Source organism: Psittacula echo (assembly GCF_963264785.1).
Source record: "Psittacula echo genome assembly, chromosome: 6".
NCBI lineage: Eukaryota > Metazoa > Chordata > Aves > Psittaciformes > Psittacidae > Psittacula > Psittacula echo.
Window position 1 is genome coordinate 62,127,217 of NC_137743.1, and position 27,051 is coordinate 62,154,267.

Genomic DNA, 27,051 nt, shown 5'->3' on the forward strand with positions numbered 1-27,051 from the left:
TTACTTTTGAAACTATGAAATGTCACCGACATCTATACTCCAATACTCACACAAAATTTAAAAACTAAAAAATACTTGAAAGAAACAACTGCTTAGCCCTAGCTCCCGAGCTAGGATGATTTGGTCTGTGGAAACAGGGAGGGCCAGCAACCTGTCCCAATACAAAAGGAAATAAACTTTGAGGTAGATAACTGATCATATACAGCTGACCAGAGAAGTACACAGTTTTGGAAGACAACTTAATTTATCATTTGATTTAAAACATATGCAATTGTAATAAAGAGCTTTAGTAGCAGTGAATTATCTAATATGTGAAGTACAAATAACTGTGTATTTATGAATCAGGAATTTCATAGTTTCAAAATTGGTTTTCTTTACACTTAACACTTGTAGTGATGATGTAAAGTGTGGCACTGCTTGGATCCAAGTCTTCCTTCATGCTTTTGTGTCCATACGTCAATTAAAATTATAAAACCTAAATGCAAATGTACAAAAAAGGCACATTCTCCTAACCGCAAACTGGTCCGGCAAAAATAAAGAGTACAGAAGACGTAATGCTGAGACAAATCAGAATTATTGGTTACTGGCTCTTTGTTCTTTGGTAAAGTTACCTTTTAAAAGTGCCAAGTCTTTTTATTTTTATTTACCTACTATAGAGAGCTAGTACCCAATCAATTATGCTTCTCCTTACATCTCAGCGTTTTGTTTGAAAACAAGTCCTTTAGCTTTTGCCATTTTGCTGTAATAGCAACTTTTCTGTTTGCTAAGTCTCAGCACAATCCTCATCCTAAAGCACTACCATTAGTATAAAGGAAGGACAAAAACATTCGGTGATATCTCCACCCCAAACTCCCTACTCTACCTATGCTAAAACTAGAACATCAAGTTAGTTTCTGAAAAAAGGCAAAAAAAGATTTTACATTGCATCATACAGCAGAGTTCCTAAATCATTCAAACTACCAGAGGGAACTATTGGCATATGGCCTTACAAACAATTTATCCTATTAAAATTTCCCCAGTCAGAAAATGTGTTTCACACAAAACATTTTTTTCCCTCTTGCATTTCACTACCTTACATATTATGTGAAAAATCATTAAAAACACTTACTACACATTAAAAAAGCCAAATTTTCAGCAATTTTTATTGACTACCTTTAAAAGCCCTATGCTGCTGTTTTACAAGGCATAATAGACCAGCTCATTTGGTCGAAGCATTCTACACCATTAGTTTGGACTACTTACTGAAACAGCTACAGCATTGAAAGATTTAAGGCAAATTGGAATTTATAGAAAAGGATAAGACACTTCACGCTACATTAAAAGAAAAACAGAAAGCTAAAAGACCAGACACTATAATTGCAACACTGCACTAAAGCAACACTCACACACTGCAAGCACAGAACATCATCTTAGATGTTTTACTATTTTAAACTTCAGAAAACCCATTTCATACGATTACCAAAAAAAAAAAAAAAAAGGAAAAAAAAGAAAAAAAAAAAGGAAAAAAAACCCAAACAAAACAAAAAAACCCAACAAAATAAAAAGGAACCAAAACACAAATTCTGTCATGCACATGAATAAGTCTTCGTGGTCATCTGTGCATACCCAGAAATTCAACTTTTTTTTTTTTGCGTCATAACACTTGATAAAAATTTTTTTTTTTACTAAAATAAACCTGTTCATGGGAACAGCTACTAGATGAATTTAAGGTTTTTCTTATGCACCTTATAGAACTTATAGCAAAAATAGTTTTAGTTGATTTCATTATAAATAACATTTTCAAGAACCTGTGCAAAACTGTCAATAATTCCTAAAGCACAATTGATCAGTAAAATCCATGATTGTTTCAGCCTTTGCACCCTTCTCCAGGCCAGGTCAACACTGGACATCTGTAACACAGAAAGGTCAGAGCTAGAGCAGAGTTACAATTGCACCCTTTTTTTCTAATGTAGCTGTTGACAAAACTAAATAATTTCCTATTTTAGACAGCTGTGAGAAGACTAAGTGAATCCAAGTATAAATTTGAGAAGTAACACAGGTGGCAATAGAGCTGCTTGGCCCTTCCCAGAATAAGGGATATCTCTGCCAGGATACAGCCTGTATTGTACTTTCCCCCCTCTTATCTTCTATACCTGTTCAGCATGCGGAGTTCCCACTGGGGAACCCTGAGACTGCATTCAAAGCTATTCCCTTCTTTGTTGTTTTGTTATTGTTTCCTTTTAATTGACCAAAAGGGCCTGAGTGCGTGAGCTTACTCCCGTGGCATCTCCAAGGCTTTTGATGTCTGGAAAAAGAACACAGCTTTCTTTTGGCGCAGCCTCAGGGAGGCTATGTACAACAGCTAATGCAGAGACCGCTACTGTGCCTCCATCACTGCTAATACTTAACAGCAACTCAGGGCTTATTAAACTTGAAGGAAGACTTCTCAATTTACTGCATTGGCTTATATTGCCATACGGATTATAAAAAAATACACAGCTAATGAAAAAAGTTTAGTCAATTGTTGAATTTCTCAACACAAAACGAAGTCTGCTATTTTAAGGCTTGCACATTTATAGATGTATATATAATTATAACATGTTTTTCTTCTCAAGTCCCTTTGACTATTTTCACATGGCAACTTTCTGAAAAGAAGCTATAAAGTGATTAAATGTAGTTGACTAAGGAAAGACACTAAGTATCTCTGATTGACTCTATCCACTTGTGCCAATATGCTAGTTGTCATTTACTCCTTATTTATCGCAATATGCATATTGACTTTTAATAGGACATTCCCAAAAGTGCTGCATGTACATTTAGACTGAAGTTTCAGTTTGACAACAGTAACAAAGCCACAACAATTAAGAGACTGCAGTGTATTTAGGGCAAGAAATAACTCTCAATTCCCTCCCCTTCACCTGTCCAAAACCCGACAAGTACCAACATGTTCCAAGGACAGAAATACCAAATGCCATATTCTGAGGCTGAAATTAGCTGAGTAATATTAACCTTCCCCACATGCCCACTGCCATAGCCACTGCTGACATAGATTCCTCCGGCTTTCACTGCATATAAATACAGATAAAAGTACTTCGCTTAAGAATAAAATATATGGAGGATTGGCTTACAGCAAATGAACAGGGTTGCTCACAGAGCTCGGTATTCTACACAGTCGTACTTATAAAATGTATCTCAGATGGGAACACATCTCATCCTTTCAGGAGACTCTTGCCTGGTCCCAGTCTATGGGAAAGACACTGACAGACTGGGAGAGAGAGGCGGGACGGCGAGATGACATGCAGGATTACACTTCATCATCTACCACAGATCTCTACTGGTAAGGAGGTTTTACATGCCCACAGGGAAGACTTAAGGCAAAACAAATAATTCATTGAAAAGCAGCTAACACCAGCCAACAGCCTTGGCATGGGAAACATGCAGCAGCCATGATTTTAACACTAGGCGATGGATAACGGGAAGAGTCTGTGGCTTTGCTTTCTCCCTGCCCTGGAAGCAAATCAAGGATACGGGCTTTCTCTAGATACCAGCATTTGGCTAGACTACAATAATAAACACAGGTCATGTGTTGCACTGTGCAGACTGTTGCCTTCTGTTGAATGTGTGAAGTTTTCCCATTGGTTTGTTTTTATCTTTACATTCTTGAACATGTAAGAAGTTGCTCTGCCAAAAATGGGAATGAGAACATGGTTGTCAAACAGCACATCTGACCTGCAAAATCCAAGGTAATGCCAAAATGTGTGTATTGTTAGATCTATATATTTTAGGGAGAATATCACACAATTGGAAATTCTTCACACATAACTGGTTATCATTTTTTAGTATCTAATAAATGCTGTGAAAGCTGTAGAAACCCCTTCTTAACAGCCTCTGGCATACTATTGTAACTGAACAGAATTTTTCACTATGAGGTCTTGGAAATTTGATTAAAATGATTCTGTATTCAAGCTGCCTGGTTTACGAAGCACTCGGAAAAAGATGAGTTAAGAAAGAATTAAATTCCAGAATTTCAAAACATGGAGGATGTGGAAGGGAACAGTTAGTGCAAACAATACTTTCACACGCTGGCAACCTACAGAAAGCAAAAATTTTGCATGGAAGGAGTTCACATGAAGTTAATTATTGGTTAGTAAAGGCCACGCAAAACCGGAGCAGGAAAGTGAAACTCTGGAGTTGGAGCCAAACAAGGATGTGGATTAAAAAGAAACTGTCAAAATTTTGGATCAAACTGCTTTTTGCTAGAATAAAGGATGATCAGGGAAATCTGCAGGAGAAAAGGTCAAGCAAGGATTTCTCCCAGACCAGCTCCTTGCCTGTGGTCTGTAAGTCAGTTGCAATGCTGCTTCCAAATCTTACATGTACCACAGAACTAGAGGATATTATACAGTTCCCTTTATCATTGTGATTCTCATAGTTTTGCACTAATTCATTGTTATTCTTGTATATAGCACACTGCCAGGATGAACAAATTAAAATCCAACATAATCCAGTTATGCTATAGAAAATTATTAAAACTCTATGACTCATAATTCATTAACTCACTTCTAGAACCTGTGCTTTCCTTCCTGGCTTGTAACTCTGGCCAAGTTCAAATTAACCTCATGCCTGTCCTCAGATTATCAATGTTATTTATATGACATTAAAGAAAGAATTAAAATTCAATACAGAGCACTGTAAGTTATGAATTAAAGTATCTTTGAATTCTCATCTTTCATGTGACAGTATGAACCCCTACCTCACAGTTACTTATTTTGCTGATACGTATATGGAGAATGGTCACTGGACGTCTCTACTGTAACTTGTTGCTGACCACTGGCTTCCTGCAAATAAAAAGGAAGACAAGACATGAGACAAAATCAGGCAGCATAAGCTGCAGTCTGTATTTTGATGTGACTCATGCAATTAACAGTCTTCAAATCTAAAGTCTTTCTAACTTTTCTCAAGTGGGGTATTCCAAACTGGAGATGTTAATTTTGCACTGATTTACATTTCAGCAAACAAAGAAATAAAATGATCAAGCAAACCTTGTGTTACCTCAGCTGCCTTGATAACTAAAATAAACCACAAACCTTTAACATTATAAAAATAAATACACAGAGCAAGCAAATAACTACTAGTACATTTTCTACCTGAAAATGCTAAAGATCATTCTGCCCCTCTCCTTTTGAGGGTCAGTGAGAAAAATGAGATCTACTTACCACATGTACAAACACTGTTGCTTTAAGTACTGTGGTGTGACTGGCACTAGGCAACACAAAGAACTGTAGTTGGGACTTTGCACACAGACCCCCAAGAAACCAGGGAATTAATTCAGCTGATAATGCTCTGGCTTATCATGGAAATGTTTTTCCTTACAGGCTCTGGAAGAGACTATCTAGGACTCATTCTGAATACAAGAGCTGCAGTATACCTTGCCTAGCTCCTCTGTTAAAGAAGTACTGACCTATGAAAGGGTGTAAGATATAGCAGACAAACTATTGTGTACCATTTAGTTATGTTTTTCAACTGGACTTGCAGAGGAGCTTTTTAGGCAAATAGCCTAATAAACAAGTATCCTGAGATGCCAGGGTAAAAATCAGGATTCTTTGCTAAAAGTTACAATCATGGTCTGTTAGCAGAGACGTTTGCTCACAGGAAAACTAAATGAAAGAAACAGAACTACAGCATACCCTGAAGTTTTCCTATTGGAAGTTAGGCTTCAAAACCCAAAGTTCATTGGAGTTATGCTCATACGGAATACTGCTCCAAGTACTGTACTGCTACAAGTACAGGTCATTCTTTGTTATACTACTATTTATATTAGTAAAGAATAATGATATTTTATAACTTTAATATACCGTCTATTCACAGTGCACTCACAGTTACAATGTTAGGCTCTAAAAAGCAGTTTTTCTAGGAATAAAACAAAACCAAACCCCCAAAACCTAGTATCATATTCACGTCTCTCATCTTTGGTCTTTTATAAAATATACTGACCTCAACAGGAACCGCTGCTGTCTGGACATGTGTATATTGGGGTATGTAGGCTCCTTGCATAGCTGTTGTGGCTGGCATGTACTAAAAAGACAGGGAGTCCGTTAAGTTGAGTTCAAGCCCAATGTAAATTTAAGAGTACTCAAAATATCTATCATGATACTGTTTAACAGATATTAACTGTTTCCCTAAAGCACTATACATGAGAAAAAGACTTTTGTGTCTGACATTAACAGGCTTTTCAGAAAAGTGAGACACCTATTTCGAGAAAACTCAAATTTAGACTTCAAATACTGCGTGAAGGACTTTTCTTCCTCTGTTAATCCAAATCATCATAATTCCTCCTGAAGAGTAAAACAACCATTTTTTCCTTTCCAATACAAGTTTGGAGCTGTCTCCTAAGTTCCTTTCATTTGGTTTGATCTATTTTTATTTATTAATTTCCAATTTCTGATCAAATAATAGACTGACAAAAAAGAGCTGAATAAGATTTAAAAATGGAAGCAGTTATTAATATTTTGCTGGATGAAAGACTGAAGGACTACTTTTCCCTATATGCAGGCTGAACATGCATACTGTGATCTACATGCAGCATCTTCTACTTGTGTAAGTTCTAGTTTGCATTCAACTGCTACATACTGTTCCAGTACTGCCTAATGAAAGATGACTCATCTGCTGTGTCAGAGGGCTTATCATCGATGCAGGCTGTAGTGACATGGTGTGGTCCATGGAGGGAGTCAGTACAGCACCCTATTAAAAAACAGAGAAAGAAGGAAATGGTTGTGGCAACACTCGGATTTTAATTACATTTTGCATTTGAAAGTCTAAGTCCTTCCGATGTTATATACCACAAGAACTCTCCTTAGACCAAGACACTGACTCAGGGAGCAGGTCTGCGGCATTCTGAATATTCTACTTCAGCAGATGTGTTTTGTGCAGTTTGGGAATAGGTTAACAACTACACTGACTTCCTATTGAACACACAACTGAAGTACAATGTGCTGAGACACCTGCTAAAAACATTTTGTAAAACACGAGTTTAACCAGATGCTAACTTTACAGCAAAAATCTACACATGTTGCCATAGATTCACTCAGGTGAAGCTTTGCAATTTCAGGCTTTAGGAAGAGATTTTTATCTCATCTTTAGGAATGAAGGCTTTGGAGGAACACTTGTATTAGGAAAATTCTACCTGTCAAATGCGAAGTTCACATACAAGACAGCTGCTAACTTAATGGCTGGATTCAGTAGAACACATTCTGGAAGAGCAGGTTAGCAACACTGACTGTCTAAATACTAGCTACTGTGATGATTTTTATCACTCCTATACCATTTTGTTAACTTCATCAAAAGTGTATGTCGAATTTTTAAACACTTGAGATTGCTAAATATGGAGGGCACATTTGTAAGGTTTTCAGAGTTATCTGAAATGGAGGATTATCAACAAATTTCATTTTACGAACCATGCTCTGCAAAAAGATATTTCCAAATACTTTGTATGACTTACGCTTGCAGAAGTGTTGATTAAGACTGATGGAGGCTCAAAACTAACAGAAATAATTGCAGTGTACTGAAAGCCAGCACTCTGATTCAATAACTAAGCCTTGAAAACAACAAAAAGAAAAAAAAAGAAAAGAAAAAACCCCGTACGGAGTATAGCTGGAAAAACAACCATGTGATCAGTGTAGATTAAATGAGTCACAGGCACATCAAACACTAAAAGAATTTCCTGTCTGTAGACTGCAGGCTTCTCTGCAAAGCAAATGAGCAAGACAGCACCAGTCTTTGTACAGGCCAAAACTGAACTTAAGTCAGGAATCTAGATCTTCATTTTCAACTATGAAATCTCATTTTGTATACCTGTGAAACTAATGCACCTTATAGCATTATAATTTATCAACTTGTGTATTTCACAGCATGGTGTGCAAGATTTTGTTTTTAAGAAAATGTGTTGGCAGAAAAGTTAAAACCTGTTGTGTGCATGTGTGTTTAGCATCAAAAACCACAAATACAACAATTAAGCTTGCGAGAGGGTGTTCTGGTTAAGTATCACCTTCTCTGCATGCATAAGAAGAAAATGTTCTGCCAAAAAGATTTACATTCTATAATCTGCATGGAGAGGTTAATTAAAGTCAAGACAATATCCTTTCTATATCTGGAAACAGACTTGTTTGCTAACTACAGGAGAGCATATATTAAAGCTCCTGTTATTATTTGTAATACTCATCTCAAGAAACCCACTAAGTCTCAGATATTACGGTACTTAATTGGCAAATGACATAGATAAGAAGCAAAATATCATGGGAGAGTATAGATTAGAATGCCTGACAGTATGGTACAGATGTCACAGCCAAAAGTGTAGGGAGACTAGCATTACTCATGAGTGGTGAAGCCAGAACCAGCTATGCAGGTTTTCTCAAGTGGGTGCCCATAATGTCATCTATATCACTACATCCATCTGTCTTTCACAAATTATCCAGTCTGAACTACTCCAGACCCATTTTAAAACCTTGGGTCTTGAATTCCAGCTCCTGACAGGTAAACAGTATGTAAAACAAAGGTATTTGCAAAGTGCTTTTCATTTAATAAGTTTCCTCAGGATGCTGACTTGGTAACTCTGATTGTTCTCATCACTTTGATACCCTGAAGGAAGCTTTCTTTTTTTCCTAACGAAGCCCCAGTTCAGGTTACTGTCATTGTTTCTTTTTTATTTGAATCCATTATTTAGTCATGATGTAATTGTCTGGAAGTAATTGAGTGGGAATTGATCTATTTCCTGTTGCTTAAAGTATGCAAAGTGTTTATACAAACAGTAAACAGCAATGAAGAAGCATAGAAACTTACTGGGTGCTGCATTATGTATGGTTGAGGCTGCATCCAAGAAGGACTCTGAACCTAGAAAAAAAAGTAGTATTTTTCATTTTAGTCATTCTTTTCCTGAATACTCCAACTGAGATACAGTAGCAATTTAACAAATAATGTTAACAAGCCCCCTCCCTTATTTATTCACTTCTTAATGCAGTCATTCTGTGGAGCAACAATGATATCTATGAAAACTGTATTTATTGTACCTGTACATCAGAAACAAGATTTGGAGACAACATACCATATGCACCTTTCAGAACATTACACTATGTTTTAAGTGCAGGTCTCAAAAACTTTATCAAGTACACTGAAAGGGTTCAGACAGATCCATGAGAAAATTGTGATGTGTTAAAAAAGGACCATCTTCGAAATTCCTCTCGGAAAAGTAGCTAGGACCTCAGAGGTTACAGAATCATTTGCCTTCTAATAAACTATTGGATTTTCAAAGGAGAAAAAGAAAACAGAAATTCTGCTGGACTCTTATTCCAGGAACAAGGAGAAGATTTAGGAGATTCATTCTCCAAAACCACTGCAGTATGAACAGGAAGACGAGAAGGTTCTGATGAGCCTCCCTGCTCTTGAAGCTAGCATGTTTTCTCTCCACAACCACTGACTACCCAAATCCTTAAATTGGGGTAGCATGCCTCACTTTGCATGAAAAGGTAAAGTAAAAAGATTAAAAGGTAAACTACTAGGTTTCACGGTTACCTTAGTTTAAAAAAACCAACAAAACCCAGCTGATTGCAACAGCTCTTTGAAAAAGTGTGCTCCAAGAAATATTTAAAGCTAGGTATTAGAATGTTTCCTCCCCAGCTCCTGCAGGTGTGTAGGATAAGGCAGGATTCTGACCTGCACTACACATGCAGAACTAACTCACCACTGCTGCCAGACATTTAAAGCCCCTTAAAAGCCTCTACCATCATTCTCAGAGTTCTGGGACAGGACAGGCAGAGAGTCTTGAAAAAAATGCAGGTGAGGTATTTTCTGCAAAAAGAAAACATTTCTTCCCGCCTTTTGCTACTGACTTTCAAATCTGAGTAATATTTTTACTTCTTCAAACAGAAGAGCAAATAGGAGTTCGAAAATGGAAAACACCTGAGCCCTCCCTTTCCTCAGGCAAGAGCTTAATGGCAAAAATACTGGTACAGCCTGACTAAAGCTTTGGCTGATCTACTCATACTATGATAGTACCTGGCTTACTACTGTCATTTGGGTATACAGGAGTTGCAGAAACAAACAATGGCCAAAGCTTTATTAAATTTGTTTACCTTTAATAAGAATAAATCTAAGAACAGGTTATACCATGCCTCAAAATAAAAAAATAATAAACCATGCTCTTATGATACGTCCTGTTCTGCAGATGACAGAATGTTGCAGGTTTCAGTGAGAAGGGTTCAGTAACGAAGACGTGACTAATGCTCAAATTGTGAAACTCTTCGGGCCAAGAACCTCCTCCCTCCCCAGTACAGAATACTTCAGTTAATTCTCAATTCCTTTTACTGCGGCACTTCAAGCATAATGTTATTAATAAGTCCATCTACAATAATTCAAGCCCCATGCCATGTCTATTTAAATAATGCTAACAACATTCCTGCAAACATACAGTATTGTGCTCTATCTCATAAGCCCAGGAAAGTGAGACTATATTCCTAAGTACGTTTCCAAGTCAACTTCCAACTTTTACTTGGATTATGAATATCTGAGAATCTTATATTGATAATTTATATTTTAATAAAAAATAGCAGATAATTCTACTGGAATATTTTTCTGGGTAAGAACTCGCTGTAATTTTTGAGGCATTGCTGTACAAAGCAGAATGATTCAATATACTGAAAAATACAGTACTGGCACTGTCTGCCAAGAGCGAACATTGTGTTGCATAAGTCACCTCAGAAATTAATATAAAGTTAATTCAGCTGCCCTTTACCCCAGAGTACAGTTTTCATTCCTACCTAACACTTTGCTCACACAAGAAGGCGCTAGACCTCCAGACTAATTAATATTACACAATTCTTCCTCTTCTCACCTGGGATGGAATGGAAATACCTGCAAGGGAACGCTGACCAAATGGCCCATAGTGCCATTAGCCTTCTACATTAATTTTCACCCAAACCTACAAAACTTAGCACATCTCTCTCACTAAAAAACAAACAGTCTCTTCTCCTTCCCCTGACATAGAGAGGTAAGAATTTTCTAAATTTAATCAGTTTTGGTGATTTATCACCTGAATCACTGATTTTTGTCTATGTGTTAAATCATAAAATGCCAAAAAAGCTAATTATTTAGATTATACTGTGATAACCAGCATGTCTCAAGTAGCAATTACAGAGCATATGTCTGGGATTGCCATACTAGTTGCATTAAACACAAGTTATTTGTAAACTGAAATGTATGATGTCCTAAAATGAGCATTCTTAGGACTTGTATCCAACCGTTCCATACAATTTCCCAACATGTTGAACTGTTTGTCAATATCCCCTAGCAGGGACTCAAGATGCCATCTATCAAAATACCTTTCCAGGAAGCTTTGGACCAGTCCCCAGGAACAAAAAATGTGCATGGCTCATGTTTTAAATTATTGTTCAAAATAAAGTAACTTTTGGGTTAGAAATACTGTTCTAGGCTATTAAATGCCTTAGTCCTAGCATAAAATCACTGAATTTGAATGCTAATGTAATTTGTGCTCCGCACTCTTTTTCAGATTTCCTTCTCTACTGTCTAGCAAGTTTCCGCACCCTTCTTAGTACAATCATGTAATACATTATTGTTGGGCCTTCTTTTGCACTGAAAAAAACCTGGAGGAAAGTTCAAAAAGCATGGAGAAATATCTCTGAAAGAGAATTTAACTGAATCAAGAAGGTTTTAAGTAAAGAATAATTACTTTAAAGATTGATTACTGACATTAAAAGAACTTGACCAAGAAAAAATGAAAAATCATACATGAAAAGCAGAAGTGGCTACAAATATCTTGGCTATCAGCACAAGTCAGTGACTTTGTTTTGCAAAACACCATGTATCTCATCATATTGCTGTGCTTCCTGAAACAAACACACAGTTTTTAAGGCCATTTTTTTCATGCTGTTCAGCATAAAGAACCGCCTTCATCAAAATGAAGCATTATTGGAGAACTCATGAAACCAGATGTAGCAATTGATACATAAACAGAAGCTCCAATGAACCATTTTAGCTACTAAGTTCCAAATACAAACCTGGTATGTGGAAACCGGAGAAGCGATGTATGGTGTAATAGACGTCTGAGTGATCATTCTGTTTGCTGTAATACTGTAGGGTGACGGATAAAATCTAGAAAATTAAGAAATATTAATTAAATGCCAGTTCTGTGCATCTTTCATAATACAGACTTTTTTTCTTCTTAAGTGTACCAGTATTTAACATACCCATTTTGTAAAGCAGCTGTGGTTGGATCATATGTGAGTGTCATTCCAGCCTTTAATAAAGAAAAAGAAAAGTGGAAAAAAAGAGTTGACAAAATTAATTTTCATTGTAAATTATTTCTCTTACTCTTTCTTTAGTTGTATTTTTTAATTGAAAATTTGTATTGAAATAGTTTATTACTATAAGTTAGGGAAAGGTCAACAGACAAAAGTAATTATATAGTGAAGATAGTCAGCAATGTTGGCTATGAATACAAGTTTCCAAGTTCCCAGCATGAGGACAAAATGCAGTCTATGAAATACCTGGCTAAGAGAAAATGTGTGTGTTTGAGAGGCAGGGCATGAAGACGATTATGTGAGGGTGTTGCCTACAATATATTAACTAGAAGAACAAATGGGGAGTGCTGTTTTTCAAAAGACACATTTGAATTTTTCTGTTTCATATAAATGAGGTGTCTAGGATTGCTAACCACAGTAAGCCTATGAAACTATTATCTTGAACATTAAAGATGAAAAGAGTTGTGATTAAAAAAAAAATTACTGCTGGACTGCACTGGTATCCTATTTTAATCTTATGAAAGTGATGGACATTTCAATGCTGCATAAATCAAAGGACTGTTTACTACATGTAAATAAAGTTACGTCTCAGGTAGTTTTATTTGAGAAATATCTCAGGCATATTCCTGACCAAGTTGAAGGAGATTTTATTGTTCACTTTAATGAGGCAGGATTTAGTGTTTCACATTTTGCCTTTTTTCCTCTTAAGAAAGATACAGTATTTTATAAAGCTGCAAGCTGTCAGGTAAGAATTGCTTGCACATTTTTAATACACCACAGAGCCAAGCCAAGAAGTCTCAATGCCTATCATTTTCATAAGTATTCGTTATTGTACACCCACACTAAAGCTTGAAGGGAGGACTTACAAGTCTCACCTCGCCTTCTCTGTGCCATGCTCTTCCATTCTGTATATATTTATTCTGATTCTGTCTCTTTTTCTGTCCTCCATCGGCAAACTTGCACAATAAAGGTTCTGCAGGAACTGAGAAGAAGGAGAATTAGTTGAAGCAGTGTCCACACATAGACATTCAGTGCTTCAAATGAGGCATGGTTTTTAAGTTATATTCCCAATCTGAAAGTTAAATAACATGGACTCATACCACAGCATCAACTGTTCTGCATAGCACAAAGACAGCTGCCACACACGAAGAGAGCATCTGAAATGCTGTATTATCTTTGATTTAAAACTCCTGCTTTAAAACCTGTTGGAAAGAAACATGATCTATATATACATCCTGAGCATCCAGCTGTTGGTCTGGGGATGAATGAGAACTACCATCTGAACTCAGAGCTTTGCTTCTTAGGAGGTACATCTAAGGAGGGTGGAGAATAAATCTGGCCAAAGGTCTTTAATACATTCCCCACCCCATCCCTTGGAGGTTTCAGTAAGGTCCCAAAACTTAAATTGCTCTGCTCATCTAGAATAGTCAAATGCGGTGACACAGTACCTCCACTTACTCTAACCAGCAGGGTGGAGCGGGCACCTTTATCTTCTGCCACCTTGAACTGAAGAAATGCCACAACTGTCCATTCCCTTTTTACCTCTGCTCTATAAACAGCATGCAATGAACCCGAAATTCTTCAAGACTTTTCTTTTGTTTTTTCCATACTGTCTCGAAATGCTATCACCCTTTTTTTTCCGTAAGACTGACCATGACTTCAATTTATAACGTCAAAATTAAAGAAAAAGAAAACTTTTCACAGTATTCTTTCCCTGTTACTAGCTTAAACTGCAATAGCTTCTGACTACCTGTAGCTGAAAGCACAGCTCTGCTACATCACACCACACCCTCCCTAATAACAGGGTGGAAGCACTATTATGACTTGGATGTGAGTGCTACTCTGCCAGTAATTCCTGACGCATGAGCTGTCTAAGCTTTACCGTGACACTCCCCCAGTCATTCCCTGTTTGGAAACACCTTCATAAGACACAGCTGGATCTGAAAACATTCAAGATTCCAAATGCAGAGTAAACACATGCGGTGGGAGGGCCACCCACAAAAGAAAACCCCCAAGAAAAATTTTAATATATCTGTATCGTGCAGCAAAAACAGCTGATGTGCTCTTCACTCTGTATGCACTTACAAGAGATGACTGAAAACCTCAGAGACTTGTAACCTGGCAAAGAGATTGACTTTTACGATTTTGGCACAAAACCAGCACTAATGGCCAAGTCATCCCTGGCTTTGGATGGCATACCTAAAGCACTAGCTCTGGCTCTACTGGGGAAAAGGTACTGAATCAATATGCTGACGGATAATTTGACATTACTTTATAAATGCTAGATCCTAGCATTGGTCGTATCACACAGCATTTTAAACCACATACAATTCTGTTGAAGTAAGAGGAGAGATAATCTCAGATGTTAGTCAATATGGGCAGAACTGTCAGGGTCTGGTCTGAAATTGTTTTGACTCTCGATTTTACACAGTGGAAAAAAAGCCCATTTGTCAGAAAGGGAGAGCTGAGATCCAATACTGAAGTTAACTGCCTTAAAGGAAAAAAGTCTTCCCCAAGCTGAGTATCTCTGGCTACTTATAAATTATTTTAAACCTACCAGTACTGTGGGAAGCACGTGTGACTTCCAAAATACACACTATAAATTTCTGGATGAAGTTAAAAGAAACTGGCATGAGAATGGCTTATAAAGACGTCAGAAAACACCTAAAGGTTTTTAGCCCTATGATTCTGTATATAGCACTCACAGGTAGTAAATACTTCATTCAAAGTTGCATTATGCTTTCATGAAAAATCAGCACAGTGAATTGGATAAAACTTTTCCTGAAAGCATTATTTGTGCTTACATTTCCCACCACTGTCTCAAGACAAATATATTTGTTTTTAGAAGTTGGAGTAAACCTGTCCAAACAGTTAGAATAAAATGCTCACAGAAAAATATTTTAAGAATGTTTTTTTTCGGTGAGCCAATAACCGAAACCAGCTAAATTTTAAACGCTGAAACATCTTCTGTTGTCCTCTGTAAACACTCTCCTGATAAATTTAAAAAGGAAGAAAAAAAAGGAGTAAGAATTATTCACATGCATTGGATTTTGCATATGCAAAAACCTGCAGCAATGACAAAAATATTCAAAAGGCATTCATCTGTGATTTGCCTGGAGTTAGTGCTCCATCTTACCGAGCACAGATCTGATCATGGGAACCCTTGTTTTTCTTGTCTTCCAGCTTCTCTTGGTCTTCAGTGTCCATAAATGAAGCCAAATGCAAGAGCTCCAACTCACCTTAAAAACCACAACCAATCAAACAACTTCCCTCCAAAAAAACCCCATGAAGATCATCTATTTAATACAGCCAACTGCTGTGAAAAGGCTCTATAGAATTTGCCTTCCTTGATTCCAGTTCAAGATCTGAATGCTGATAGTAGGAACTGCTGCAACTAACTCCAATTTTTGGCTGCTCTTCGATACATGTGACCTGAGTACTACTGCGTTCATTGCTTTCAGAACACAATGACTGATGGTCATCAGAGGGAGGGTCATGAGAAGGAGATAAACCTTCATGGGAGCCAAGTATGACCTGTTGATCTCCCTCTCACCGAAGAATGAGTGTAGCCCTTACTCTCTTCAAAATCAAATCTGAAATTTATTTCTTCAGCTTACCTTCCCTCCTATTTTTCAAATACGTGACATACTTTCTCTTGCACATGCAAACATGTATATAATAGATACATAAACAAAAAACTCCAACAAGTCCTACAGACCAGTCAAGCAATCTTTTTTGTGGTGGAGGAAGGAAGGGAGAGTCATTTTTATTGTTTAATTGTTGGGAAGTGTGCAGGCCTCAGTGATGAAGGGGATCATTAATCATTCAGTGACTTGTCTGTATGTGCAAGACAGAGAGGCATTGTATAAATATTCAGAGTTGCATTAACCACTAAAAAACTGCTGATGTAAAAGGCTACAACTTAGAGCGGACTTACTTCTAGCTAAGCTAAGCAGCTAAGACATCACATTTAGAATGACAACTCTACTGACAATAAAAAGCAACAGACACTCTTAATGATTTGTAGATGTCTGTTGAGGTGCTGCTATGGAGGCATTCTGTAACCATAAGTTTGCCTGCACTTTAACAGCAGGTCAGTCCTTTAAAACCTGTCTTTGGAAAGTCCTGACCATCTCCTCCTGCCCCAAATCACCCTCTTCTAGGGTTTTTTTACGGAAGAAAGATGTGAATGAAGTATTTGTCCACAGAGTAAATACTTCTTGTCATACACACATGCACATGTGTAGAGCAGAATTCAGTCTTTGTTCAGTGTCTACCCAAATATATACCAGGCGATCACAGAATCATAGGATGGTTAAGGTTGGAAAGGACCTTAAGATCATGTAGTTCCAACCCCTGCCACAGGCAGAGACAATGATACATATATACAAGAAAAAAACCTGATGTTTTTATGTTGGACTTTACGTTTACACCCTTAACTTCACATGGCAAGTTTCATAAAATTCTCAATAAACCCTGCTTTCAGATATTAAACAAATACAACGAAAGAGTTTAAAAATAATATTGTTTTAATAAGTTCTCAACTAAATAGCATCTTTTAGTGACTTTCATTTCTTATTTTCTAGTGACAAAGCATATAAGTCTAATGAATTCTGATATTAAAATATTGCTTGAATGATAGAGCAAGCCTGTCCAGCTAGTAAACCTTTTGCCAGAAGCTGTGCAAAATGAAAAAGTTGTGCAACTCAAGATCTCAGTAGCTTTGTACGTTTAAAGAGAAACTAAATATATACTCTTTACCATTCTCATCATCACTTAAATGCAGTGCTCAGGGCCACATTTCTTTAATAATTCACACAAAGTTAAATGATTTGTCACAGGAGCATATTTTTAGTGGGTTGATGTAGTATTTTTCTATTCCAACGCTGCTTCTTAAAACTAAGCTGCAATTATGAACTATGAAAATTAGAGCAGTAAAAGCTTCTCATCTTTGATCTAATGTGCAAAATTTTGGTTTCTCTGCCTTCAGTGTGACAATCAAGAGTAACACCAGCACTGTGACCTCTTGATACATTTTAGCAGTGGTTTTCAGACTGCGGTTCCTGGTTTATTTCTAAACGATCTGTGAAATATAACTGAGAGATAGAGTTTATGGTCAAGTAATTTAAATTCACTATATAGAGATTTGCAGTGTTCTTTCCTTTTTAAAGGTAAGCAAATAGAAAACACTCAAAAATGACTGCCACAAAGTAACTACTTCAAAGCTCCATTTTACTCCTCTCCTGCAGTAGGATCAGAATAATTTCAAGCAGCAGTAGCCACCATACCTGGTGGCCCTCTTCCTAGCCTATACTCAAGAGAACAGGCAGAAGCAGGGCTCTCACCTGTCTTCAAATACCCTCCTAAAAAAAAATAATCTGAGTGACCGGTATCTTTACCATAAGTGGGAAGAGTGGGTCATAGATAACCTGTGCTTTTTGGATCATCACCATAACCCACCATTCCTGAAGCAAAAATGGTACGAGCTGCTCATCAAAAATGCTCTCCACCTTACACACATTAAAACAAAAATTATTCAGGTTATTTCTCAGTAAAAGAAGTACTAAATAACCCATAAAGGCTGTACAACAGGCATAAAACTTTTGTAGCTTTCAACCTTCTGTATTTTTCATTTTAAATGCAACAAAACCAAATACACTCAGACTTACAAATACCTTAGGTATTCTACAGCACAACTGCTTCATGTAATCATTTATATAATTATTCTCAGATATCATCATGCTGCTGTGATATGGAGGAGATGCCTTTCATGATTTCGCCCAGCGAAATCATCATTACAGGACCAACACAAGACAAAAAGACAGTATCATCTTTAATATCATCTTTAAGTATCATCTTTAGGGAAAGGAGGCTATGAATGCTGCTCTGCCCTCACTACTCATCTTCTGCCTCCCGCTCCCTTATACTAGCCTGGTCTGTTTCCTCCAATTCATGAGCTTCACATTTCACAGAATAGTAAAGCTTTAAATATCCCATTATTCACTGAAAACAATTCTTTAAAAAGTAGAACTAAACGAACTAAATGCAAGTTATTTCAAGATTATAGCAATCACGTAATAAATATACAGTTGAGAAAAGAATGAAACACAAAAAATCAAAGTCCTAAGAGAAATGGACAGAAAATCACAGTCCACAAAACAGAACAAACTATTACAATAACTTAGATAATGGAAGTACAAACCCCAACTAGAACAAATGGTGAAACTAATGCACCACTCCTAGGAGTTTTAGGATTACACCAACTTGCAGTGCATTTGGAATTGCTCTCTGAGCTGATCTTCCTTCTTCCTCACTGAAGACAAAGGATGACATATTAAGTATCGACTATATTTCATTAATCTACTATAGCACAGGGAAATAAAGCCTGAATAGTTTGTTCATCTGGGTTCAGCTTGCTCAGTATCATCTATGCCCAGTCACTCTCTCAATTCTACAGTCAACACTTCTGTGACCACCCCGTGCTACCTCTGTTCCTTTCAGATTCTCAGAGAGCTTTTCTGTTCTGTCTTCTCATGCTCCAGGAGGTTTCAACCTATGCTTCCTGTAACTGTGTTTAACCCATTCTTCCATTTAAACCCAAACTTGATTAAAATAACAAAGCTATATTATGAAAGCACGTTTTTGTTGAACAGATGTTCTTCCTCCCACACCTATTGCATTACAGGCCAGTCTCTCCTACCCTCCACATCCTGATAACAGTGTTTTTATAGCCAGCTCTCTTTGCTGATCTTAGCCAAGTTTCTATGACACAATGTTTGAAGTTAAACGTAGTTCCAGTTCTACGATTTTATTCTGCATTTATTTGAACTTGCTCCTCTACAACCCTGAAAGATGCTAATCTATTTCAAAACATTTTCCTCACCTTTGTCCAAGAGCTTTCCCACTATATCCACTTTTCTCTCTGCAGGTAGCCCAAGACCACAGATGCCCCATGACTGCCCCGCTTTCTGGCAAACTGCAGCATATTATTATGCATAAGCTGCATCCTCTAAAAAGACTGCATTATTTGACATATGCTTGTGATGTGGTGAGGAACTACAGAAAGAATCTGAACTCCGTAAAAGCCTTTCAAAGAAGCAATTCAGCTTCACAGCACCAGCATGGAAAAGCAGAGTTGAGGCTGTACCCTAATACAACAGAATTGATGGTCTTTAATAACCAAGGTTCTCAAAACACCCTTATGCACCTAATTATTTATTGCATTTTTCAGCACCATGGAGGTATGACCTATCTCAACTGACTTTCAGACATCGAGAGTCACCTATTTCTGAGCAACTCATCTAGAAACTCTTTGCAACCACAAGGACAGCTGACAGCAAAGACACATCAGTCTCTGGAGGTGTGTGCTGCTTTACCTATTCTAGAAAGAGAGCCTAGATGAGTACTTTGCCAAGTAAGCATTCGAAGTTAAAGTTCATGAGGTGGATTACATCTTGAGACCCTTCTTTAGTTTCCATTTTCTGACAATCACCAGTTCTGTGCAAATTTATTGTCCCTAATTAATCAGACTTTTCTGGTAAACTTTCCTCCACAATGCAGAAAGTGCTCTTAGAATTGCATGCATCGACTTTTTATCTCTGCCTGGTTGAACTTGATCATATAAGGGTGCAACTCCAACTTCAGCAACAGCCCACCAGAGACAGCATGATTAGCAATGACATGCTTGATAACTTGTTCATTGAGAACACGGTAATACAACTGAAAATAAAAATGTGCAAGCTAAAAAGCACTAATAGGAAGTTCTGATAGTTCTTTTTACTGGTTCTAATTGAAAAGAAACCCCTATATGTTAATTTGAATTCTTAGTTTCTCTATACTTTTTACTCGCATTTTATGTCCAAAGCCATAGCAGCACTATAAAACTAATCACAGAGGGTGGATCAGAGCGCAGGCAGAATTCAGAGAAAATTGTTCTATGATCTCTTTGCCCCTAAAGGGATTTTCCATCTCATAAAACAGATTGCTAAATATATGAAATAGCAAAATAAATGTTACAGCCCCTATGTATAAAAGAGTTTCACCTAAAGAATCTCAGCAATCAATACCAATGCAAAGGGTTTGCCAAAGCCAAGAGAGGGAAGTCAAAACCCTGCATTAGATTAGTGTTGGCGAAGGGAGTGGTTTCCTGTGCTCTGCAGCAGCTTTCCATCTCCACTGCAGAACAGACTGCCTCGAACTCGACTACTCTTTCAGGGATGAGGCATGTATGTAGTTTTACTAAACAAGCCACATTCTTGTCTGCCTGCCGAGGACCGCTCTCCTCCTCGGTGTCAGGGTCTGGCTGCAGAGAACATTTCACCAGCGGGATAAAGGCAGCTTCAGCAACCACATCAACAATGTAATTTGTAAAATTCCCACTTGGGATTCTCAGTAAAATGGTTACCGAAAGCTGCCTGGAATGTCAGGCATGTATTCTTTCCTCCTTTATGGTCCTCTTTTCTTTCTGTTTTACTCTGCTGCTCTGAATTTCCTTTCCTCATTTTTAAGTGTTTATAGAATATACATTTTGTCTCTTAGAAACAATGCTGACAAAGCAAACAAACTGATGAGGAACTTAGTGTGACAAAAAAAATTGCACTGTGTAGCTGCTCTGCATTTTGCCTTGCACAATGTTTCCAGAAGTAGCATTCACTGACCTGCCCTTCAATCTTCCTGAAGAATCTCAAAGACTACGTAGACTTGAGAGTCACAGTTTCCCAATGAATGAAAGTGCCTGGCCTTAAGGCACTGCTGCAGAATCTATGTTTTTTTAATCAAATCTTTTATTGAAAATTACTTCAAAAAATCAACAGATGGCAAAAGTAGTTCATTTTCTGCCTCTCAAAAAAACCCCAAACCAAGAAAATCCAAACAAAAAAACACCACCAACCCAAAACAGACAAGCAAAACAAAACAAAACAAAACCCCAAAACTACCAACCAAACAAAACCCCACCATACCTGTTCATGGACCATCAGCCAAATTCTGTTCTGATACACATACAACACACACTTGTTTCCTGACTTCAACTAGGATTACGTAGGATGTAAAGCTCTGCATAACTGGCTTAAGGCTTTCCAACCCTAACTATTCTATGATTCTATAAGGCATCTTAGCTGATTGTTTTTCTGCTACGAGAGAACACTACCGGATTCCTATAAAAGGTTTATAGAAGTGATATATTGTGTTACAAGTGAGCAAGCATTACAGTCATCCAACAAGACACAGCTTAATTTTAATAAGTCTGTTTCTGAATGAGAAGCCAGATAAACAATCAGGCTTCCACTCCACAAGCTGCAACCCATTCATACATCTTGTTAGAAATATATGCAACATACCAGAAACTCCTGCTGGTGTCTTTATGAATTTTCCATTAAAATGAGCAATCACTGCTTCACATTTTTCTGTTGACTCCATCCTAAGAAAATAAAGAATAATTTGCATAAATTAAACACTCATCCAGATTTCCATGTTTGTGATTTTTTAAAGCACATTTCTTGCCTTTTCTCGCTTCATTTTGTGGCTTGCTTTCCCATGTATGAGCAACACAGAGAAGATGCCTTCTAAGAATACACAACTTCAGAGAGGTAGAACTAAACTCCATTAACATTTTATGCACTCTGAGGCCCAAGTCAGTGCCAAACTGCAAATACAATACCCTTATTTACTTAGAAATTAAGCAAATCATAATTTGGACAGCTACAGTACGAAGTACCTATCCAATCTTGAAGGAAGCAAAGACTGATTCACAATCACCCACAGCTTGATCCTTAAGAGTCTACGATATATACAACAAACATTAATGCCACTTTTGCTAAGGATTCTGATGCGTGTACATGGTTTAAAAGTAATACACGCAAATATAAGCATGCCTGACTGCATGACCCAAACTGCCTTTGCAGTTTTTACCCTATAGGTATCATCCCAACTACCTGCCCCTTATTTAGTTGTCTCTAAGTTACCTTCAAAACAGGAACCAGTAACAGAGTATCTGTGACTGCTACTAAGAATTAATCCAGCTTGAACAGGTTTGTGCACTTACGTTGTGAAAACTAGACTTAACAGGCTGGGTGGACTACTGGTGAGCTACAGCTAATCTGGGAGTGGCTCCACAGGGTGCAGCTACATCCTCGCACTGCAGTGTAGATGTGTCAGTTCTAACTGCCAGCTTGGACTAAATTGCAATGGATGACTGAGATATGCAAGTGTAACAAAGTATATTTCAAAAGAATATATTTTGCAGCTGTCTGCAAGACAATGTTTGGATAATACTGACTGGGTATTCCTTTTTATTTGTTCATTAAGTTCTGTAATTCAATTCCACAAATTAGGCCAATGACCTCAGCAGTAAAGCAGCAGTACTAAAAATTATGCAGTTCTGGCACCATTTTAATTCTGATAGCCCTTCTGCACAGGTTGTCAAAAATACAGTCATAGACAGCAACCAAAATCATCAAAATGGCAGACTGAGCACGAAGTTTTCCTCATGGTTTCAAAAATACCTTCTAGGGAATTTTCAGAAGTTTTGGATTGTTGGATCTGCATCAAACATTTTTTTTTTTTGTCTTCCATGGAACAAACAATATAATTTAGCTTCAGACTCAAGCTTGGACTTGATAAAATACATTACCATTTATTAACCTAATAAAATGCTCCCAAAGGCGAGAAATTAAAATCTTTATTTAATGGCTACATGTTTCATGGGACAATTTTAACTTGAACTAATATTTACCCAAAAATATTCCAATACCTAGTTTGCAGAAGGGGAGAAATTCTTATTAGCTATGACAGCAAACCCTCACTCTATTACTTGTGTATGTGTGTGCATAAATATGTGTACAAAAATAACCAAGTTTATACATATATATAAAACAATGCATAATACAGAACCTATTGAGAAAATACTTACTTTAACCACTTTTAAAGTCTTTAATACAAGTGAGGTTTTGGATATACACAAGTCTTTCGGACTTCTACACACAATTTTAAAACTCTTCTGGTTACATTAGAATAAAACCATTCCTAAAATACCACTGATTCAAGACAGAGTTAGTAAGCAAGTTTAGGGAGAAAAGACTCAATGCCCCTATATTTGATGATAGAAATATCCAATCTAAAGCCTCCAAATTTTGATTGCCATGCTATATTTAAAGCAGGACTTAAAGAGAGAAAAATACTAGAAAGGCACAGAAAAGGCTCTGATCAAGAGATCCCAGAACAAATAACTGAGTTAACTAGAGAAAAAGTAAGCTCACACAGACAGAACATGTGGGAGGTATCTACTAATTTATAGAAAATACTTGTTCTTGTTGATTTAGGAGAGATATTTGACACAGCTTGCAAATATTTTAAGGTGAGATTTACTGTAAGTGAATGAAAATATTTTCTTTCCCAGATGACAACATGTTAATGAGCCAGAAAATTCGAAGGGCTGACATTCAAAGGGCAATGGTGAGTTCATTTTCTCAGAGGAACTAATGAAGGGGAAAAAAAAAGGATGGGGGTGGGAGGAAAGGGGTTCCTCCTTACAGTCTCCTGTCTCAAATTCAAGCCTCAAAAGACAGAACAGTCACAGGAGAAGTCTCTGCAAATCACTGCAATCTTGCTTATTGGTTCAGGGATAGACCAGAAAAGAGAAGTACAGAGAAGAGAAGGAAGTAGTAGAGAATGAACTCTTATTCTAGATTGTTGTCCATTAAGAGCAACAGATTCAGATTTAGCCATCTAAGCAAGATGAGACACAGCCATATTTGCCTTACCAAAGGAATAATTAACAAAACCCTGCTGGTACCTCCATCTAGATCTCACTTCTCTTTAAAAGGTTGATAATTTTCAGTAATTTCTGCCTTTTCCTCCTATTCCTGTCTTTTCAATTAAAGAAAAAAGGAAGAAAGCTGCCAGCATGCTAATGCCACTGCAATACCTTGCAAAGCCAACACCACGGCTTGTCCCACTCGAGTCCCGCAGTATCCTTGTAGAGATAACCTGGCCAAACGGTTTCAGCATGTTCTCAAGCTCCTGCTCATCCATTGAAAGTGGCAAATTGGAAATGTATAAATTAGTTGGGTCTTGTTCTTGTTGCTGAAAGAAAATGAAAGCAAACTGTTATTAATGCTGCCACTGGAAAGACATTTTGAATACAAGATATAACAACAATTACATATAACTACTACTGGCACAAATTTTTACTTCTCAGGCCCCTTTTTAAAAGGCTACTCTTTCCTAGAATTAGTGACCTCCATCTTCAATCACTCTCTACAGCATTCCTGAGAAAGCTATCCTCCTCCTATTACTGCTGACAACAACATTTTTAAGGGGAGATAAAGGTGAATAATTGACTAGTTTATAGTTCGTATTACACCTTCATCTTTCAGATTTTCCTGAAAGGAAAAAAAAAAGACAAAACCAGGAATTAGTAGACAAAGCAATACAAGAATTGTGGGAAGAGCTGAAAAATGCCAGAGCTAAATGAAAAAGAGAAAATATTGGAAACAATGCATCTAAGAGTATGTACATTGCCAAAATATTACCACAAGAATAGGCTGATACAGAAGTGAGTGGGACACTGTCATCGTCTCCCACACATAATGTTTTTGAGTTTTTACCTAACTTTTACATTATGCATACAGACAAAAGTTTTCCAAAACCCTTCTATAGAAAGACAAAATGACAGAGCAGGGCAGCCTGAAGATGAGCAATTAAGGAAGAGATAAAAGTAGTCACGTCTTTGTCACTCCCCTGATCTTAGGGTATCTACATTGAGTGATCTATGTATGCGCCATGAAATTCCATCTCAAAGAAACATTTTTTGCCAAAAATTATCATTTCCAGTGTTGGTCTACAGATTTTCCAGCTGTGGTGATTAAGCATTTCTCTCATACTGCTAAATGTTGACCATGCTATGTGATGAAATAGATTCTTAAGCTACACGGAACTGTATGACTTGGCCCTGACAGTTGTGCAAAACCTTGATGTCATCATTGTGGCTCCCGTACAGTTCAAGATGCATTATATTCAGAACTTTTTGGCATTAGGAGTGATGCAATCTGAAACAAACACTGTTTTGTCGGAACAGTCCTCAGCATATTTCCATTCTGTACAAGAGGGCTAACTCATTCACAAAGAAGTTCAAATCAAACAAGAAAACAAAAAACGAAACCACAACACTTGCCTACTGGAATTAAAGCATTTATTAAAGTGATTATAGCTGCACGGGTAATGATACCTTTTTATACAGATTAGGTATCAATCTGTCCTTAAGCTGTCCTTATATTAGTAATACCTGGACCTGTGCAAAGCGTTTGACACTGTCCCACATGACATCCTTGTCTCTAAATTGGAGAGACATCAATTTGATGGGTGGACCACTCAGTGGATAAAGAACTGGCTGGATGGCCGCACGCAAAGAGTTGTGGTCAATGGCTCGAAGTCCAGCTGGAGACCAGTAACGAGTGGTGTCCCTCAGGGATCGGTGTTAGGACCAGTCTTGTTCAACATCTTTGTCGGTGACATGGACAGTGGGATTGAGTGCGCCCTCAGCAAGTTTGCCGATGACACCAAGCTGTGTGGTTCGGTTGATACGCTGGAGGGAAGCGATGCCATCCAGAGGGACCTCGACACGCTTGTGGGGTGGGCTGATGCCAACCTGATGAATTTTAACCATGCCAAGTGCAAGGTCCTACACCTGGGGGGTCGGAGCAATCCCAGGCACGGCTACAGGTTGGGCGGAGAAGAGATTCAGAGCAGCCCTGCGGAGAAGGACTTGGGGATGTTGGTCAATGAGAAAATGAACATGAGCCAGCTTCAGTGTGCGCTCACAGCCCAGAAAGCCAACTGTATCCTGGGCTGCATCAAAAGAAGTGTCACCAGCAGGTCGAAGGAGGTGATCCTGCCCCTCTACTCTGCTCTCGTGAGACCTCACTTGGAGTATTGTGTGCAGTTCTGGTGTCCTCAACATAAAAAGGACATGGAACTGTTGGAACAAGTCCAGAGGAGGGCCACGAGGATGATCAGGGGACTGGAGCACTTCCCGTATGAAGACAGGCTGAGAAAGTTGGGGCTGTTCAGCCTGGAGAAGAGAAGGCTGCATGGAGACCTCAGAGCAGCCTTCCAGTATCTGAAGGGGGCCTACAAGGATGCTGGAGATGGACTCTTCATCAGGGACTGTAGTGACAGGACAAGGGGTAACGGGTTCAAACTTAAACAGGGGAAGTTTAGATTGGATCTAAGGAAGAAATTCTTTACTGAGAGGGTGGTGAGGCACTGGAATGGGTTGCCCAGGGAGGTTGTGAGTGCTCCATCCTTGGCGGTGTTCAAGGCCAGGTTGGATGAGGCCTTGGGTGGCATGGTTTAGTGTGAGGTGTCCCTGTCCATGGCAGGGGGGTTGGAACTAGATGATCTTAAGGTCCTTTCCAACCCTAACTATTCTATGATTCTATCTCAGTGCCATTGGTGGCATATTGTATAATTTAGTAACTTGCTATCCTGGATACCACCTCTGAGTTGGGGTTGGTTTTCCCTAGTTAAAAAAAAAAAAAGGAAAGGAGTTGGGGGCTAGGGGAGGGTGAGACTGCACCTTTTAGGCATAAAAATGAACTATCCTGTTCTAAAAACTAATGAAACTTAAAAATGCGGAAGCAAATTCTATGTTTATGGACCTTCACTATTTGCACTTTTACCCCAAGACTGAACTAGAAAAGGCTAATGTTCTGAAGTTTTCTGTAAAGGTTTTTTAAGGAATTTCAGGATCAAAGGACCTATACAA

The 27,051-nt window shown here is 37.9% G+C and overlaps 1 protein-coding gene across 1 annotated transcript in view; it reads right to left on the minus strand.

The window, feature by feature from the left end:
- Nucleotides 1-572: 572 nt before the first annotated feature.
- RBMS1 (RNA binding motif single stranded interacting protein 1) overlaps nucleotides 573-27,051 on the minus strand; it is a 94,724-nt gene continuing 68,245 nt past the window's right edge. Inside the window, exons 5-14 of the mRNA XM_080621698.1 lie at nucleotides 24,211-24,368; nucleotides 21,626-21,705; nucleotides 13,163-13,269; nucleotides 12,234-12,283; nucleotides 12,045-12,138; nucleotides 8,815-8,865; nucleotides 6,610-6,720; nucleotides 5,974-6,054; nucleotides 4,733-4,817; nucleotides 573-1,889 (exon numbers count right to left, since the gene is read on the minus strand). Of these exons, the coding sequence (XP_080477824.1) occupies nucleotides 4,740-4,817; nucleotides 5,974-6,054; nucleotides 6,610-6,720; nucleotides 8,815-8,865; nucleotides 12,045-12,138; nucleotides 12,234-12,283; nucleotides 13,163-13,269; nucleotides 21,626-21,705; nucleotides 24,211-24,368 (810 nt within the window). The 3' untranslated portion in view covers nucleotides 573-1,889; nucleotides 4,733-4,739. The remainder of the gene's footprint in view (nucleotides 1,890-4,732; nucleotides 4,818-5,973; nucleotides 6,055-6,609; nucleotides 6,721-8,814; nucleotides 8,866-12,044; nucleotides 12,139-12,233; nucleotides 12,284-13,162; nucleotides 13,270-21,625; nucleotides 21,706-24,210; nucleotides 24,369-27,051) is intronic.